Raw genomic sequence first — 19,413 nt, forward strand, 5'->3', positions numbered from 1 at the left:
GCCTTCCACCTGCTCCTGCTGACTCCTAGTCACGAATAGTCTGTGTATGTGTGTGTGGGAGGGAGAGTGAGTGAATCTTAATTTAGATGCATGACACAAGCAAAAGCAGACCAATTGCAAGAATACCATCAGCTGTGTGAAATGTGTTAGTTTATTCCCAAAATATGCTGGAGAGTTGGTCCTAGATAAAACTGATACTACTTTCCTTATTGTAGAAAAACTGGGAGGATTTACATTTTGAGCCTGACCGTGGGCAAAATATTGACTAAATGCATTCAGCATTTAGAGTGTATTTTATGATGTCGGCTCCTGGTAGGGAGACCATCTGTCTCTCTCTATGTTTTACGGGAGGATCCACTCTATTCAGCTGCATGACAAACAACACTGGTGCCTGGAGGCAGCACCTCTCCGCGCCTTCATTTGACAGGGAAATAGCCAGTGGTGTCATTAAGCAGGAGCAGGAACTAGACTAGGTTACTCTCTGTGTTGTTTTAACCAGGCTGTACTCCACCAGGTAGTAGGCCCAGTGTTTGGTGCTTGAGATGTGTATGATGTGTATGATGTATGATGTGTTATAATACCCCCCTCAAGTAACCCCATGATTTTTTAAACATTAGGGGTCCTCGCTATGCACATAGCAATTAAATTGCTATTCTATTTAATTAATTGTAGGAAGATAGGCTACATGACCAACAATTTGCTGCATTATGTGATAGGCCACACACACACACACACCTATTTTTTGCCTTTTGACAAGTGCCTCTTTCCAAAGGACGGGACCACATCACTTACAGTAGTAGAGTATCCCACTACTGCCATCTATTGTTCTCAGATGAAGTTGCAGGAGACACCTTGAACTAAAACCGAAAACCTGCTTTACAATTTTGAAAAATAAAACCACAGGAAAGGGGAAGTGGAGATACCTAGTCAGTTGTCCAACTGAATGTATTCAACTGAAATGTGTCTTCTGCATTTAACCCAACCCCTCTGAATCAGAGAGGTGCGGGGGGCTGCCATAATCGACATCCACACCTTCGACGCCCGGGGAACAGGGATGGAGGCATGATAGTATAAGTGGCTTTCATAAATTTAAATGGTCTGATCCCAATAAAAGGTTTATTACATGTATATTTTTTTATGAATCTGTGGGTAGCATTAACTTTTACTCTGCTGGGACTACATTCAATAAACAACGCAATAGAAATGTTTTGGGGACAAACATTTCATTAGTAAAGGACAAGTGGAAAATGTAAAAAAATTGACAAAACTACATATTTTACTGTTTTTGACATGTGGTAAAAACAGGAACATGTAGTTTTAAATTGCCATCACGTCACGCTTTGTAGTTTTCACTAGTTACCACAGCAACAAAGTTAAATGGGGGTATATTGTAAAAATGTATTAAAACAAAAATGTGCTTTTTGGTCTTAATTTAATGTTAGGGTTAGGCATAAGGTTAGCGATGTGGTTAATTTTAGGGTTAAGGTTAGGTTTAAAATCCAATTTTAAGAATATACATTTTAGAAATAGGCTGGATTTATGACTTTGTGGCTGTGGTAACTAGTGACGATAGCTTTGTAGTACCCATTGAACTACACTTCCCAAATATAACAAATAATCACATGATAGATAAATAACATGGCCTCCCTCTCAGAGAGCCGGACCTGAATCGTTGACAGTAACTTTATAATCTAAAATTAACCAATAATCTTTTGGACAAAACAATTATTTCACGATGCAAAAGATAAAGTCACTTATGGCCCGGCAGGTAAGTCCCCGAAGTTTCACCTGTCGATCGCATCGCACTGGCTGTAGGCAGCATGCTAGCCAGGTAACGTTAGTTAGCTACCAGTAGCTGACAGTTGACATCTGATCCGATAACAATGTGCTTTGTAACGATGATCTTGGTCAATTTAAATAACAGAACAAGATCTCAGTTTAGATGGATATTGCTTTCTCATCGAAAGAGGAAACACGATAGCTGGCCCGCTACCAATGTGCATTCGTGCTCAGACGTTTCATTAGCCAGCAGCAATGAGAGGGCAAAACAACGGATAGGGAAGTGGGTAGATATGGAAGTTCTCACCTTGTAATGTTAGCGTGCTAGTACCCAGCATAACGTTACAAGGCCTATCAGTTACAGACATTCTTGAGATCTGTATCTTGTTACTCAATAGCTAGCTACAATGCATTCGGAAAGTATTCAGACACCTTGACTTTTTCCACATTTTGTTACGTTACAGCCTTATTCTAAAATGCAATGTACACGTAATAACCCACAATAACAAAACGAAAACAGGTTTTTAGAAATGTATTCAGACCCTTTGCTATGAGACTCGAAATTGAGTTCAGGTGCATCCTGTTTCCATTGATCAACCTTGAGATGTTTCTACCAATAAAGGACTCTCAGACCATGAGAAACAAGATTCTCTGGTCTGATGAAACCAAGATTGAACTCTTTGGACTGAATGCCAAGCGTCACATCTGGAGGAAACCTGGCACCATCCCTACGGTGAAGCATGGTGGTGGCAGCATCATGCTGTGGAGATGTTTTCTAGCAGCAGGGACTGGGAGACTAGTCAGGATTGAGGGAAAGATGAACGGAGCAAAGTACAGAGAGATCCTTGATGCAAACCTGCTCCAGAGCGCTCAGGACCTCAGACTGGGGCGAAGGTTCACCTTCCAACAGGACAACAACCCTAAGCACACAGCCAAGACAGCGCAGGACTGGCTTCGGGACATGTATCTGAATGTCCTTGAGTGGCAAAGCCAGAGCCCGGACTTGAACCCGATCAAACATCTCTGGAGAGACCTGAAAATACCTGTGCAGCGATGCTCCCCATCCAACCTGACAGAACTTGAGAGGATCTGCAGAGAAGAATGAGAGAAACTTCCCAAATACAGGTGTGCTAAGCTTGTAGCGTCATACCTAAGAAGACTCAATGCTGTAATCGCTGGCAAAGGTCCTTCAACAAAGTACTGAGTAAAGGGTCTGATACTTATGTAAATGTGATATTTCAGTTAATTGTTTTGCAAATGTATTAAAAATAAAAACTGTTTTTGCTTTGTCATTATGGGGTATTGTGTGTAGATTGATGCGGAAAAAACAATTTCATCAATTTTAGGATAAGATTCTAACGTAACAAAATGTGGAGAAAGTCAAAGGGTCTGAATACTTTCTGAATGCACTGTATGTGCAGAGTCAGATGCTGTGGCAATGTGTCAGTCTGGCATACACCTCATAAAAAACTACACCACACAGAGACTGTCTGTAGCAACTCATCACTGACTTCAGCCAAGGGGCATTTTGTCCATTGATTACTGCACATAGTATACAGTTAGCTAAACCTGCCTGTTGTAAAATACCAACTTCATCCTTATTGTTGATAACAGGGCCTGAAAAGCCCACAGGAGAGCATTGCAGACCTCAGCCCAGTGGAGGACATCAGGATCCCAAGCAAGGTAAGCCCTCTTCAGAGATATAGTATAATTCAATTTCTATGAAGTTCGATTTAGTGGTTGTCTCTGATGCTATTTAATTTCACTGCATTCAGACAGTTGTTCGCATTATTGTTAACCAATGACCACTAAACCAGAGTTCTCCCAACCTGTTCTTGGAGCGCTACTGTCATGTAGGTTTTCACTCCAACCGTAATCTAGCACGCCTGATTTCTAATAAATAGTTGGTTGATGAGCTGAATCAGGTTAGTTGCAACTGGGGTCGGATTGAAAACCTACTGAAGGGTAGCCCTTCAGGAACAGGGTTGCAGAGCCCTGCGCTAAACTGTTCAATTGTGTAAAATATACAGTGTTCCTTGCAGTTACCCACAAGTGAAACAGTTTCAGATTATTCAGATACTGCCTAAACCAACTAGCTCACCCCCAGTATGTTAACGAGGCCTATTTCCAATAAACTGTTTAATTTCCTGTACATTTCTACATGAAATCATAATTAGTTCGCCTAACTGTAATTATTAGCATTTTCATTTGTCTGTGTAGCCTAGTATCTTGTTGATAGCCCAGGACTGAATGACATACAATATGAGTGTTGCTCTGTGTCATAGCACATCCTTTGAATGAACAGCTTAGGTTTTGAGACCACTGAAAAGAGGTAGGCTATTACATTTCGGTCTTAGATTTAGCCAGGGTCTCCTCCTGACTGAAGGCAATTTGGTAAGAAACACTTTAGGAGACACATTCTTTATGTAACCACTGTATTTCAGCCCGACGTTACATTCACATTGCCTTATCTAGTCTCTCTAGTCCTTCAAGGGCTGTTGCATCATTATTCTACATCACACTACAAAGAAGCCATTTGTTGGAAAGATCGAAGTTGGTCATTCACCAAACAACACTCCTCACGTCAAGGATAACAATCCGGATAATGCCTAGCTGTACTGCCGAGGCAGTATTTCAGCAGTTTGGACGGGAGAGTGAGCCGTTGCTTAGAAAATGCAATCAGTCACAGTTAGCCATGAGGGGCTACATTTGTCATTAGCCACTAGTTCTGAGTGCGAATTCAAATTGTAAAGAGTGTTCGAAGCGAATAACAAAATGCCCTGTTTATAATGTTAGTCACTCTTTCGGAGACCTACAAGCCACTCTCCTTGACGTTTCTGTGTATTTTTGACCTTCTATGAGCTCCAGCTGAATAGAACTTGGAATGGGACTAACCCCATTATCCACCATGCAAGAAGACGTTTCATTTCCTCTGTTTGAAGCCTGTTATTGACGGCTGCAGCTTATTTTCTCCTACCTGTGTGGGCAGCAGACTCATAGTCTGGAAGTTGACTGCTGACCTCTAAAAGGTACAGATCCATTTTGGCTGTCAAGGTTTAGGCCTAGCCTACGTGGAAGATGTCACACTGAATAAAGGCAGTGACAGGGTCTGTCCAAAATGGCACCCTGTTCCTTTTATAGTGCCATATTTTTAACCATATTTACACAGTCATTTTTTATTATGTAATTCTTTTTCCCATTTGTCATTTTTTATTTAGCTTTTCGTGTCATACATTCATTCCTTTTTAAATTAATTAAAATAACATTGTTTGTCACATGCTTTGTAAACAACAGGTTTAGACTAACATTGAAATGCTTACTTATGGGTCCTTTTCAACAATGCAGAGTTAGATGGTAAAATAAATAAATAATTGAAATGGTGACACGAGGAAAAAATACACAGTGAATAGCGAATAAAAATGAGAATAACTAGCATGACTATATTTAGGGAGTAGAAAATAACATGGTTATATACAGTGAGGGGAAATAAGTATTTGATCCCCTGCTGAATTTGTACGTTTGCCCACTGACAAAGAAATGATCAGTCTATAATTTTAATGGTAGGTTTATTTGAACAGTGGGAGACAGTGTGCTCCTAATCTCATCTCGTTACCTGCATAAAAGACACCTGTCCACAGAAGCAATCAGAAGCACTGTTGTTATTCTGTCTCTCACTGTTCAAATAAACCTACCATTAATTATAAACTGATAATTTCTTTGTCAGTGGGCAAACGTACAAAATCAGCAGGGGATCAAATACTTTTTTCCCTCACTGTATTGTAAGTACCAGTACTGAGTCTATTTGCAGGGGTATGAGGTAATTGAGGCACAGTAGATATACTGTACATATAGGTAGGGATAAAGTGACTAGGCAACAGGATATATAATAGACAGTAGCAGCAGCGTAGGTGGTGTGTGTGTGTGGTGTATGTGTGTAATGCTGTAGATGGAGTGGAGATTTTCTTTTCTCCACCTCCCTTCATCCTAAACACACTTGCTCGTGATACGTTTGCATAGAAGGAAAACTACACCAAATCACCTGCTTGAAGAAAGAGTTTTTATCATCTTATTCTTGAGTTTTGTTGAAGGGTAGAGGATGACAGCACTGAAACAGATTATAGCTGGGACAATACCAGTGTCTCGTTACTTGTTAGTGTCGAGGCAAGAAAACAACTCAAAGCGGAGTAATTTTGGAAACAAACATCATTATGTTGTCGTTCAGAGTCACATTTATTTTCCAAGCTATAGAATGCAATTTGTTTTTACAAAAAGCAGGGTTTCAAAGTACCGACAAGTTTTGTTTGCTTCGTGTTTTAATTGATATACACTGCTCAAAAAAATAAAGGGAACACTTAAACAACACAATGTAACTCCAAGTCAATCACACTTCTGTGAAATCAAACTGTCCACTTAAGAAGCAACACTGATTGACAATAAATGTCACATGCTGATGTGCAAATGGAATAGACTACAGGTGGAAATTATAGGCAATTAGCAAGACACCCCCAATAAAGGAGTGGTTCTACAGGTGGGGACCACAGACCACTTCTCAGTTCCTATGCTTCCTGGCTGATGTTTTGGTCACTTTTGAATGCTGGCGGTGCTTTCATTCTAGTGGTAGCATGAGACGGAGTCTACAACCCACACAAGTGGCTCAGGTAGTGCAGCTCATCCAGGATGGTACATCAATGCGAGCTGTGGCAAGAAGGTTTGCTGTGTCTGTCAGCGTAGTGTCCAGAGCATGGAGGCGCTACCAGGAGACAGGCCAGTACATCAGGAGATGTGGAGGAGGCCGTAGGAGGGCAAGAACCCAGCAGCAGGACCGCTACCTCCGCCTTTGTGCAAGGAGGAGCAGGAGGAGCACTGCCAGAGCCCTGCAAAATGACCTCCAGCAGGCCACAAATGTGCATGTGTCTGCTCAAACGGTCAGAAACAGACTCCATGAGGGTGGTATGAGGGCCCGACGTCCACAGGTGGGGGTTGTGCTTACAGCCCAACACCGTGCAGGACGTTTGGCATTTGCCAGAGAACACCAAGATTGGCAAATTCGCCACTGGCGCCCTGTGCTCTTCACAGATGAAAGCAGGTTCACACTGAGCACGTGACAGACGTGACAGAGTCTGGAGACGCCGTGGAGAACGTTCTGCTGCCTGAAACATCCACCAGCATGACCGGTTTGGCTGTGGGTCAGTCGTGGTGTGGGGTGGCATTTCTTTGGGGGGCCGCACAGCCCTCCATGTGCTCGCCAGAGGTAGCCTGACTGCCATTAGATACCGAGATGAGATCCTCAGACCCCTTGTGAGACCATATGCTGGTGCGGTTGGCCCTGGGTTCCTCCTAATGCAAGACAATGCTAGACCTCATGTGGCTGGAGTGTGTCAGCAGTTCCTGCAAGAGGAAGGCATTGATGCTATGGACTGGCCCACCCGTTCCCCAGACCTGAATCCAATTGAGCACATCTGGGACATCATGTCTCGCTCCATCCACCAACGCCACGTTGCACCACAGACTGTCCAGGAGTTGGCGGATGCTTTAGTCCAGGTCTGGGAGGAGATCCCTTAGGAGACCATCCGCCACCTCATCAGGAGCATGCCCAGGCATTGTAGGGAGGTCATACAGGCATGTGCAGGCCACACACACTACTGAGCCTCATTTTGACTTGTTTTAAGGACATTACATCAAAGTTGGATCAGCCTGTAGTGTGGTTTTCCACTTTAATTTTGAGTGTGACTCCAAATCCAGACTTCCATGGGTTGATAAATTGGATTTCCATTGATTATTTTTGTGTGATTTTGTTGTCAGCACATTCAACTATGTAAAGAAAAAAGTATTTAATAAGATTATTTCTTTCATTCAGATCTAGTATGTGTTGTTTAAGTGTTCCCTTTATTTTTTTGAGCAGTATATTTTACATTTTTTTATGTATTTCGTGGTATCCAATTGGTAGTTAGTCTTGTCCCATCGCTGCAACTCCCGTACGGACTCGGGAGAGGCGAAGGTCGAGAGACATGTGTCCTCCGAAACACAACCCAGCCAAGCCGCACTGCTTCTTGACACAACGCCCGCTTAACCCTGAAGCCAGCCGCACCAATGTGTCGGAGGAAACACCGTACACCTGGTGACCGTGTCAGCGTGCATTGCGCCCGGCACGCCACAGGAGTCGCTAGTGAGTGCGCGATGGGACAAGAACATCCCTGCCGGCCAAATCCTCCCCTAACCCGGAGCACGCTAGGCCAATTGTCCGTCACCCCATAGGTCTCCCGGTCGCAGCCGGCTGCGACAGAGCCTGAACTTGTGGTACAGCTAGCACTGCGCCACTCTGGAGGCCCTCGTGTTAAAATTTTTGCCTTGGAAAAAACATTGCGATACTGGTATTGTCACAGGCCTTAAATAGATGCTTCAAACCGTCTGCTCTCTATCCCAAAGGATCCATGCTGTTCCTTCAAAACGATTAGCTATGGAAAGAAAATATCAATTAATTATGAGGAGTCTAGTCAGCCTAAACAGACACAAACAACACTTAGGCTAACCTAATTCACAAACAATACAATACAATACAACCGGAAAAGTGGTGTGCATATGTATTCACCCTCTTTGCTACGAAGCCCCTAAATAAGATCTGGTGCAACCAATTACCTTCAGAAGTCACATAATTAGTTAGATTGCACACAGGTGGACTTTATTTAAGTGTCACATGATCTCAGTAAATATACACCTGTTCTGAAAGGCCCCAGAGTCTGCATCACCTCTAAGCAAGGTGCACCACCAAGCAAGCAGCACCATGAAGACCAAGGAGCTCTCCAAACAGGTCAGGGACAAAGTTGTGGAGAAGTACAGATCAGGGTTGGGTTATAAAAAAATATCAGAAACTTTGAACATCCCATGGAGCACCATTAAATCCGTTATTAAAAAATGGAAAGAATATGGCACCACAACAAACCTGCCAAGAGAGGGCAGCCCACCAAAACTCACGGACCAAGCAAGGAGGGCATTAATCAGAGAGGCAACAAATAGACCAAAGATAACCCTGAAGGAGCTGCAAAGCTCCACAGCGGAGATTGGAGTATTTGTCCATAGGACCACTTTAAGCCGTACACTCAGTGGCCAGAAAAAATCCATTGCTTAAAGAAGAAAATAAGCAAACACTTTTGGTGTTTGCCAAAAGCAATGTGGGAGACTCCCCAAACATATGGAAGAAGGTACTCTGGTCAGATGAGACTAAAATTGAACTTTTTGGCTATCAAGGAAAATGCTAAGTCTGGTGCAAACCCAACACCTATCATCACCCCGAGAACACCATCCCCCACAGTGAAGCATGGTGGTGGCACCATGATGCTGTGGGGATGTTTTTCATCGGCAGGGACTGGGAAACTGGTCAGAATTGATGAAATGATGGTGCTAAATACAGGGAAGTTCTTGAGGGAAACCTGTTTCAGTCTTCCAAAGATTTGAGACTGGGACAGAGGTTCACCTTCCAGCAGGACAATGACCCTAAGCATACTGCTAAAGCAACACTCGATTGGTTTAAGGGGAAACATTTTAAATGTCTTGGAATGGCCTAGTCAAAGCCCAGACTTCAATCCAATTGGGAATCTGTGGTATGATTTAAAGATTGCTGTACACTAGCGGGACCCATCCAATTTGAAGGAACTGGAGCAGTTTTGCCTTGAAGAATGGGCAAAAATCACAGTGGCTAGATGTGCCAAGCTTATAGATACATACCCCAAGAGACTTCCAGCTGTAATTCCTGCATAAGGTGGCTCTAACCAAGTATTGACTCTGGGGGAGGGGGGTGAATAGTTATACACGCTCAAGTTTTCCTTTTTTTTTGTCTTATTTCTTGTTTGTTTCACAAGAAAAATGATTTTACCACTTTGAAGTGGTATGTTATGAAAATCAAATGATACAAACCCCCCAAATATCCATTTTAATTTCAGGTTGTAAGGCAACAAAATAGGAAAAATGCCAAGCGGGTGAATACTTTCGCAAGCCACTATTAAAAAAAAAAAATAATAATAAAAATGTTAATCTAATTTTACTGCTGGCATCAGTTACTTGATGTGGAATATTGTTCCATGTAGTCATGGCTCTATGTAGTACTGTGTGCCTCCCATAGTCTGTTTTGGACTTGGGGACTGTGAAGAGACCTCTTGTGGCATGTCTTGTAGGGTATGCATGGGTTTCCGAGCTGTGCGCCAGTAGTTCAGACAGACGGCTCAGTGCATTCAACATGTCAACACCTCTCATGAATAAATCTCTTCAAAATAAGTAGTGATGAAGTCAATGTCTCCTCCACTTTGAGCCAGGAGAGATTGACATGCATATTATTAATATATATTGGCTCTCTGTGTACATCCAAGGGCCGGTCATGCTGCCCTGTTCTGAACCAATTGCAATTTTCCTAAGTCCCTTTTTGTGGCACCTGACCACACGACTGAACAGTAGTCCAGGTGTGACAAAACTAGGCCCTGTAGGACCTGCCTTGTTGATAGTGCTATTAAGGTAGAGCAGAACTTTATTATGGACAGACTTCTCCCTATCTTAGCTACTGTTGTATCAATATGTTTTTTTTTATTCGTTTTTTTCCCCCTCACCTTTATTTAACCAGGTAGGCTAGTTGAGAACAAGTTCTCATTTACAACTGCGACCTGGCCAAGATGAAGCAAAGCAGTGTGACACAAACAACAACACAGAGTTACACATGGAATAAACAAACATACAGTCAATAATACAATAGAAAAAGTATATATACAGTGTGTGCAAATGAGGGAGGTAAGGCAATAAATAGGCCATAGTGGCGAAATAATTACAATATAGCAATTAAACACTGGAGTGATTGATGTGCAGAAGATGAATGTGCAAGTAGAGATACTGGGGTGCAAAGGAGTAAAATAAATAACAGTATGGGGATGAGGTAGTTGGATGGGCTATTTACAGATGTGCTATGTACAGATGTGCTATGTACAGGTGCAGTGATCTGTGAGCTGCTCTGACAGCTGGTAGGGAGAAGCTAAGATAGGGAGAAGTCTGTCCATAATAAAGTTCTGCTCTACCTTAATAAAGTTAGTGAGGGAGATATGAGTCTCCAGCTTCAGTAATTTTTTTTGTACAATTTTTGAAAATTATTTTTATTATTTTTGCAGTTCGTTCCAGTCATTGGCAGCAGAGAACTGGAAGGAAAGGTAGCCAAAAGAGGAATTGGCTTTGGGGGTGACCAGTGAAATTGACCATGACAGTTTACAATACAGGGTTACTCCAAGCAGTTTAGTCACCGAAACGTGCTCAATTTCCACATTTAGTTATTACAATGTTTAGGGTTTAGTGAATGATTTGTCCCAAATACAATGCTTTTAATTTGAGAAATATTTAGGACTAACTTATTCCTTGCCACCCACTCTAAAACTAACTAAAAGCTCTGTTAAGTGTTGCAGTCATTTCAGTCGCTATTGTAGCTGACATGTATAGGGTTGAGTCATCCGTATACATAGACACACTGGCTTTACTCAAAGCCAGTGGCATGTCATTAGTAAATCTTGAAAAAAGGGGCCTAGATAGCTGCCCTGGGGGACTCCTGATTCTACCTGGATTATATTGGAGAGATTTCCATTAAAGAACACCTTCTGTGTTCTATTAGACCGGTAACTCTTTATCCACAATATAGCAGGGGGTGTAAAGCCTTAACACACATGTTTTTTCCAGCAGCAGACTATGATCGATAATGTCAAAAGCCGCACTCAAGTCTAACAAAACAGCCCCCACAATCTTTTTGTCATCAATTTCTCTCAGCCAATCATCACTAATTTGTGTAGTTGCTGTGCTTGTTGAATGTCCTTTCCTATAGGCATGCTGAAAGTTTGACAATCCTATTTTACAGTTAACAAAATTGAATCTGGGCAAAAGTTTACTGAGCTTGAAGTTCCTTGGTGTCCAGATCACTAACAAACTAACATGGTCCAAGCACACCAAGACAGTTGTGAAGAGGGCACGACAAAACCTATTCCCCCTCAGGAGACTGAAAAGATTTGGCCTGGGTCCTCAGATCATCAAAAGGTTCTACAGCTGCACCATCGAGAGGATCCTGACTGGTTGCATCACTGCCTGGTATGGCAACTGCTCGGCCACCGACCGCAAGGCACTACAGAGGGTAGTGCGAACGGCCAGGACATCACTGGGGCCAATCTTCTTGCCATCCAGGACCTCTATACCAGGCGGTGTCAGAGGAAGGCCCTAAAATTTGTCAAACACTCCAGCCACCCTAGTCATAGAGTGTTCTCTCTGTTACCGCACGGCAAGCGGTACCGGAGCACCAAGTCTAGGTCCAAGAGGCTTCTAAACAGCTTCTACCCCCAAGCCATAAGACTCCTGAACATCTAGTCAAATTGCTGCCCAGACTATTTGCATTGCCCCTCTCCCCCTCTTTACACCACTGCTCCTCTCTGTTGTCATCTATGCATTGTCACTTTAATAACTCTACATGTACATATTACCTCAACTAACTGGTGCCCCTGCACATTGACTTTGTACTGGCACCCCCCTGTATATAGTCTCGCTATTGTTTTTTTTACTGCTGCTCTTTAATTACTTGTTAGTTTTATCTCTTATTCTTATCTGTATTTTTTTGAAACTGCATTGTTGGTTAGGGGCTCGTAAGTAAGCATTTCACTGTAGTGTCTACACCTGTTATATTCGGCGCATGTTTGAGTTTATTTAATTTTTTACAGGGACAGTGCACATTAATCAACGTTTCAGTAAAAGTGCCGGTTTTAGCCAGCCGGCTAATTTTCAACCAGGGCAGGTTATTAAAAGCAATTACAATACAGACAATCAATGAGCAGTGAGCACAATGTGACTAATACGATTTGATTTGATTTTGATTTGAAGTGTTTGTAATGGGCTGATTGGTTGGCTATTTGAGTCAGTAAAGGGGGCTTAGGTAGCGGAATGACCCTCCAAACCTGGGGGCACACTTTCTAGTAGGCTTAAATTGAAAATATGGCAAATAGGAGTGGCAATATTGTCTGCTATTATCCTCAGTAATTTTCCATCCACGTTGTCAGACCCCGGTGGCTTGTCATTGTTGATCGACAACAATAATTTTTTCACCTCTTCCACACTCACTTTACGCAATTCAAAATTACAATGCTTCTCTTTCGTAATTTGGTCAGATAAACTTGGATGTGTAGTGTCAGCGTTTGTTGCTGGCATGTCATGCCTAAGTTTTCTAATCTTGCCTATTAAAACAAATAATGAAGTAGTTTGCAATATCAGTTGGTTTTGTGATGAATGAGCCGTCTGATTCTATTAAGGATGGAGCTGAGTTTTCCTTTTTTCCTAAAATGTCATTTTTAGGTGCTCCAAAGCTTTTTACTGTCCTCCTTTGTCATTTATCTTTGTTTCATAATGTAGTTTCTTCTTCTTTTTATTCAGTTTAGTCACATGATTTCTCAATACGTTCTCCAATGGGTTGTACAGCTAGACTTATGCCTGAATACTTTTTATTTTCTATGGTTCTCATTTGATCTAGCTTGACCTTTAATGAGTTTGGACAGATGTGATACAAGGAGCAGAGAGAGGGAAAAGAGGTTCATATTTTTACTTTCTACCCCCTATCTACACACCTGTTCCAGGGACTACTGTATGATTTGGCATTGCTGCTTGGAGAAAAGATCAAACCAAGTGGGGTGGGGGGGGGTCAAACTAGAGCCATCCAGGCCTATATAAGGCTGTGGTTCAAACCATACTATTCACATAGCTCAAACTGGTTTGGGTGTGGTTCAAACCATACTATTCATATACGGTACCAGTCAAAAGTTTGGACACCTACTCAATTCAAGGGTTTTTCTTTTATTTGTACTATTTTCTTCATTGTAGAATAATAGTGAAGACATCAACACTATGAAATAACACATGGAATCATGTAGTAACTAAAAAAAAAAGTCTTAAACAAATCAAAATATATTTTAGATTCTTCAAAGTAGCCACCCTTTGACTTGATAACAGCTTTGCACACTCTTGGCATTCGCTCAATCAGCTTCATCTGGAATGCTTTTCCAACAGTCTTGAAGGAGTTTTCACATATATTGTATACTTGTTGGCTGCTTTTCCTTCACTCTGAGGTCCAACTCATCCCAAACCATCTCAATTGGGTTGAGGTCGGGTGATTGTGGAGGCCAGATCATCTGATGCAGCACTCCATCACTCCTTGGTCAAATAGCCCTTACACAGCCTGGAAGTCCTGTTGAAAAACAAATGATAGTCCCACTAAGCGCAAACCAGATGGGATGGCGTATCGCTGCAGAATGCTGTGGTTGTGTGCTGGTAACTGTAATGAACTTATCCTCTGCAGCAGAGGTAACTCTGGGTCTTCCTGTCTCGGTCCTCATGAGAGCCAGTTTCATCATAGCGCTTTTTGCGACTGCACTTTAAGAAACTTTCAAAGTTCTTTACGTTTTCCACATTGATTGACCTTCATGTCTTAAACTAATGATGAACTGTTGTTTCCCATTGCTTATTTGAGCTGTTCTTGCCATAACATGGACTTAGCCCTATCTGGTAAAAGTTCTGTATACCTCCCTTACCTTGTCACAACACAACTGAGCTGTCATCAAGGCAAAGCGTGGCTACTTTGAAGAATTTCAACTATAAAATATGTTTTAATTATTTTATTTTTTTATTTTTGTAATGTTTATTTTTTTAAACAATTTTTTGGGGGTTACTACATAATTCCATTTTTGTTATTTCATAGTTTTGTCTTCACTATTGTTCTACAATGTAGAAAATAGTGAAAGGAAAGAAAAACCCTTGAATGAGTAGGTGTGTCAACTTTTGACTGGTACTGCAGCTCAAACTGGTTTGGCTGTGGTTCAAACCATTCATCCTCAAGATATCTTTTCTAATTCTGCTGTGTTTGATCGACGCATGCTGCCATCCAATGTACACCCAGATAAGTCAGAGAATTGTCGATGGGCGGGTCTAAATTCATTTATCCAGTACCTGCTAGGTGCTGTGGGTCAGAAGACGGCCATCATAGGATTCATGTGACCTTGCAAGGCTGTGTTAGGCTGTTTCTGCTCTTTTGACGACTCATTTGGAATGCAGACCTATACTCATTCCTTAAAAGGAGGCCAGCTCTTTCTCCCTGACAGATAAGTGTTGTTGTGGGTGCCTCTTTGTAGCCCTGAGAGACTTTTCTCTCTTTCCTCTTTTGGGGCCCTTTAGTTGTACAAACCACATTTCATTTACTTCTCTGACTAAGCAGCAGATCACATATGGTAGAATTCCTTTGATATTTTTTTTTTTTTTACACTCAATCTTTTCTTCCCTAGAACATTTTAAGAGGCTTTTGTGGGCTCTTAATAATTCAGGCATTTAATCTAGTCTCCACAGTCCCTTGAAGCGACAGATGTTGCAATCCATTACAATTCACTTCTTTCAAGCCCACTGTGTATCGTGATAATCTCTCTTAAGTGTACACTCGTTCACTACTCAATGTAAATGCATCGAATTGGTGATGGCATATTACCATACACCATTAATTTCCTTTCAAATTCATGAAGGGAAGTGAACAATTGCACACTTCAGGAGTAAGGACAGATAATTAGGATGTACCCTCTAGTGGTGCGTGGGTCAGCTGTTTGTTCACACACACCAGCCCGCAATTTCTAATACCCTTCCGCAACCGCCAGACTAGACACTGAGTGTACAAAACATTAGGAACACCTACCTAATATTGGAGCTCAATTCGTCGGGGCATGGACTCTACAAGGTGTCAAGTGTTCCGCAGGGATGCTGGCTGATGTTGACTCCAATGCTTCCCACAGTTGTGTCAAGTTGGCTGGATGTCCTTTGGGTGGTGGACCATTGTTGATACACACTGGAAACTGTTGAGTGTGAGAAACCCAGCAGCGTTGCATTTCTTGACACAAACCGGTGCACCTGACACTTACTACCATACCCCGTTCAAAGGCACTTAAAGAATTTTCCTTGCCCATTCACCCTCTGAATGGCACACATACGCAATCCATGTTTTAAGGCTTAAAACTCCTTCTTTAACCTGTCTCTTCCCCTTCACCTACACTGATTGAAGTGGATTTCACAGGTGACATCAATAAGGGATCAAAGCTTTCACCTGGATTCACCTAGTCAGTCCGTCATAATGTTTTGTACATTCGGTGTATATGATATGCATTTGTCAGATATACACTGTGTACAAAGGTATGTAGACACCCCTTCAAATTAGTCAATTCGGCTATTTCAGACAAACCCGTTACTGACAGGTGTATAAAATCGAACACCGGAGCAGAAGGCAGACGTTTTACGTGCCCCCAACCAATTGTTTTTTTTGTTTGTTTATCTGCGTTGTTTAACTTCTTTTTGTACGTAATGTTGCCGCTACCGTCTCTTATGACCGAAAATAACATCTAGACATCAGGACTGCGATTACTCACTACGGACTAGCAGAATCCTTTTTCTTCTTTCACGACTCTGACGAGCCCGAGGTGGAGGATATACGGCTCCCTCGGGAACAGGCCCCGACCCCAGTGATCTGCGTGAAGAGGAGGCGGAGAAAGAGAGGCCGGAGAGCGGGCTGCCTTCTGAGAAGTCGGAGGCGATCGAATAAACCCCCGCTTCCCTCAATTCTGCTAGCAAACATGCAATCTTTGGACAATAAAATGGACGAGTTACTGGGAAGATTAAACAACCAACGGGACATTAAAAACTGTAACATCTTATGCTTCACGGAGTCATGGCTGAACGATGACAATATCAACATACAGCTGGCTTGGTTATGCAATGTACCGGCAGGATAGAACAGCAGCGTCTGGTAAGACAAGGAGCGGTGGTCTATGTATTTTTGTAAACAACAGCTGGTGCACTATATCTAAGGAAGTCTCGAGCTATTGCTCGCCTGAGGTAGAGTTTCTCATGATAAGCTGCAGACCACACTACCTACCGAGAGAGTTTATCTATATTCCTTGTAGCTGTTTACATACCACCACAGTCAGAGGCTGGCACTAAGACGGCATTGAATGAGCTGTATTCCGCCATAAGCAAACAAGAAAATGCTCACCCAGAGGCGGTGCTCCTAGTACCTGGGGATTTTAATGCAGGGAAACTTAAATCAGTTTTACCAAATTTCTATCAGCATGTTAAATGTGCAACCAGAGGGAAAAGAACTCTGGACCACCTATACTCCACATACAGAGATGCATAGAAAGCTCTCCCTCGCCCTCCATTTGGCAAATCTGACCATAATTCCATTCTCCTTTCCTGCTTACAAGCAAAAATTAAAGCAGGGGGCACCAGTGACTAGATCAATAAAAAAGTGGTCAGATGAAGCAGATGCTAAGCTACAGGACTGTTTTGCTAGCACAGACTATAATATGTTCCGGGATTCCTCCAATGGCATTGAGGAGTACACCACATCTGTCATTGGCTTCATCAATAAGTGCATCGATGTCGTCCCCACAGTGACTGTATGTATATACCCCAACCAGAAGCCATGGATTACAGGCAGCATCCACACTGAGCTAAAGGCTAGAGCTGCCACTTTCAAGGAGCGGGATTCTAACCCGGAAGCTTATAAGAAATCCCGCTATGCCCTCCGACGAACCATCAAACAGGCAAAGTGTCAATACAGGACTAAGAGTTGTTCTACTCCGGCTCTGACGCTCGTCGGATGTGGCAGGGCCTGCAAACCATTACAGACTACAAAGGGCAGCACAGCCGAGAGCTGCCCAGTGACACGAGCCTACCAGACGAGCTAAATAATTTCTATGCTCGCTTCGAGGCCAATAACACTGAAACATGCACCAGCTCTACCGGGAGACTGTGTGATCACGCTCTCTGCTGCCGATGTGACTAAGACCTTAAGACAGGTCAACATTCACAAGGCCGCAGGGCCAGACAGATTACAAGGATGTGTTCTCCGAACATGCGCTGACCAACTAGTAAGTGTCTTCACTGACATTTTCAACCTCTCCCTGTCCGAGTCTGTAATACCAACATGTTTTAAGCAGACCACCATAGCGCTTGTGCCCAAGAACACAAAGGTCACCTGCCTAAATGACTACCGACCTGTAGCATTCATGTCTGTAGCCATGAAGTGCTTTGAAAGGCTGGTCATGGCTCACATCAACACCCTCATCCCAGAAACCCTAGACCCACTCTAGTTTGCATACCGCCCCAACAGATCCACAGATGATGCAGTCTCCATTGCTCTCCACACTGCCCTTTCCCACCTGGACAAAAGGAACACCTATGTGAGAATGCTATTCATTGACTTCAGCTCAGCGTTCAACACCATAGTGCCCTCAAAGCTCAACAATAAGCTAAGGACCCTGGGACTAAACACCTCCCTCTGCAACTGGATCCTGGACTTCCTGACGGGCTTCCCCCAGGTGGTAAGCGTAGGTAACAGCACATCCGCCACTCAGATCCTCAACACAGGTGCCCCTCAGGGTTGCGTGATCAGCCCCCTCCTGTACTCCCTGTTCACGCATGACTGCACGGCCAGGCACTACTCCAACACCCTCATTAAATTTGCAGATGACACAAAAGCGGTAGGCCTGATCACTGACAACAATGAGACAGTCTATAGGGAGGAGGTCAAAGACCTGGCCAGGTGGTGCAAGGACAACAACCTCTCCCTCAACATGATCAAGACAAAGGAGATGATTGTGGACTACAGGAAAAGGAGGACTGAGCACGCCCCCATTCTCATCGACGGGGCTGTAGTGGAGCAGGTTGAGAGTGTCAAGTTCCTTGGCGTCCCCATCACCAACAAACTAACATGGTCCAAGCACACCAAGACAGTCGTGAAGAGGGCACAACAAAACCTATTCCCCTTCAGGAGACTGAAAAGATTTGGCATGGGTCCTCAGATCCTCAAAAGGTTATACTGCTGCACCATCAAGATCATCCTGATTGGTTGCATCACTGCCTGGTATGGCAACTGCTCGGCCTCTGACTGCAAGGCACTACAGAGGGTAGTGCGAACGGCCCAGTACGTCACTGGGGCCAAGCTTCCTGCCATTCAGGACCTCTATACCAGGCGGTGTCAGAGGAAGGCCCTAAAAATTGTCGAAGACTCCAGCCACCCCAGTCATAGACTGTTCTCTCTGCTATCATACGGCAAGCGGTACCGGAGCACCAAGTTTAGGTTCAAGAGGCTTCTAAACAGCTTCTACCCCAAAGCCATAAGACTCCGGAACAGCTAGCAAAATGGCTACCAAGACTATTTGCATTGCACCCCCCCCCCCCCCCCTTCTCCGCACCACTGCCACTCTCATCTATGCGTAGTCACTTTAATTAACTACTCTACCTACATGTACATGCTACCTCAACTATCCGGTTCCCCCGCACATTGACTCTGTACCAGCACCCCCCTGTATATATTATTTTTACTGCTGCTCTTTAATTGCTTGTTACTTTTATCTCTTATTCTTATCTGTATTTTTTTGAAACTGCATTTTTGGTTAAGGGCTTGTAAGTAAGCATTTCACTATAAGGTCTACACCTGTTGTATTTGGCGCATGTGACTAATACAATTTGATTTTTGATCTCCATATACAAACATTGGAAGTAGAATGGCCTTACTGAAGAGCTCAGTGATTTTGTGATTTTCAACGTGGC

The 19,413-nt window shown here is 43.1% G+C and overlaps 1 protein-coding gene across 2 annotated transcripts in view; it reads left to right on the plus strand.

Moving 5' to 3' along the window:
• Positions 1–1,620: 1,620 nt before the first annotated feature.
• The window catches only part of LOC106570454 (VPS50 EARP/GARPII complex subunit), a 266,801-nt gene continuing 249,008 nt past the window's right edge, over positions 1,621–19,413 (plus strand). For both annotated transcript variants that reach the window (XM_045694895.2, XM_045694896.2), the window contains exons 1-2: positions 1,621–1,768; positions 3,394–3,462. In XM_045694895.2, the coding sequence (XP_045550851.1) occupies positions 1,736–1,768; positions 3,394–3,462 (102 nt within the window). In that variant the 5' untranslated portion in view covers positions 1,621–1,735. The remainder of the gene's footprint in view (positions 1,769–3,393; positions 3,463–19,413) is intronic.

The sequence above is a fragment of the Salmo salar genome, chromosome 14 (assembly GCF_965601325.2).
Source record: "Salmo salar chromosome 14, fSalSal1, whole genome shotgun sequence".
Taxonomy (NCBI): Eukaryota; Metazoa; Chordata; class Actinopteri; order Salmoniformes; family Salmonidae; genus Salmo; species Salmo salar.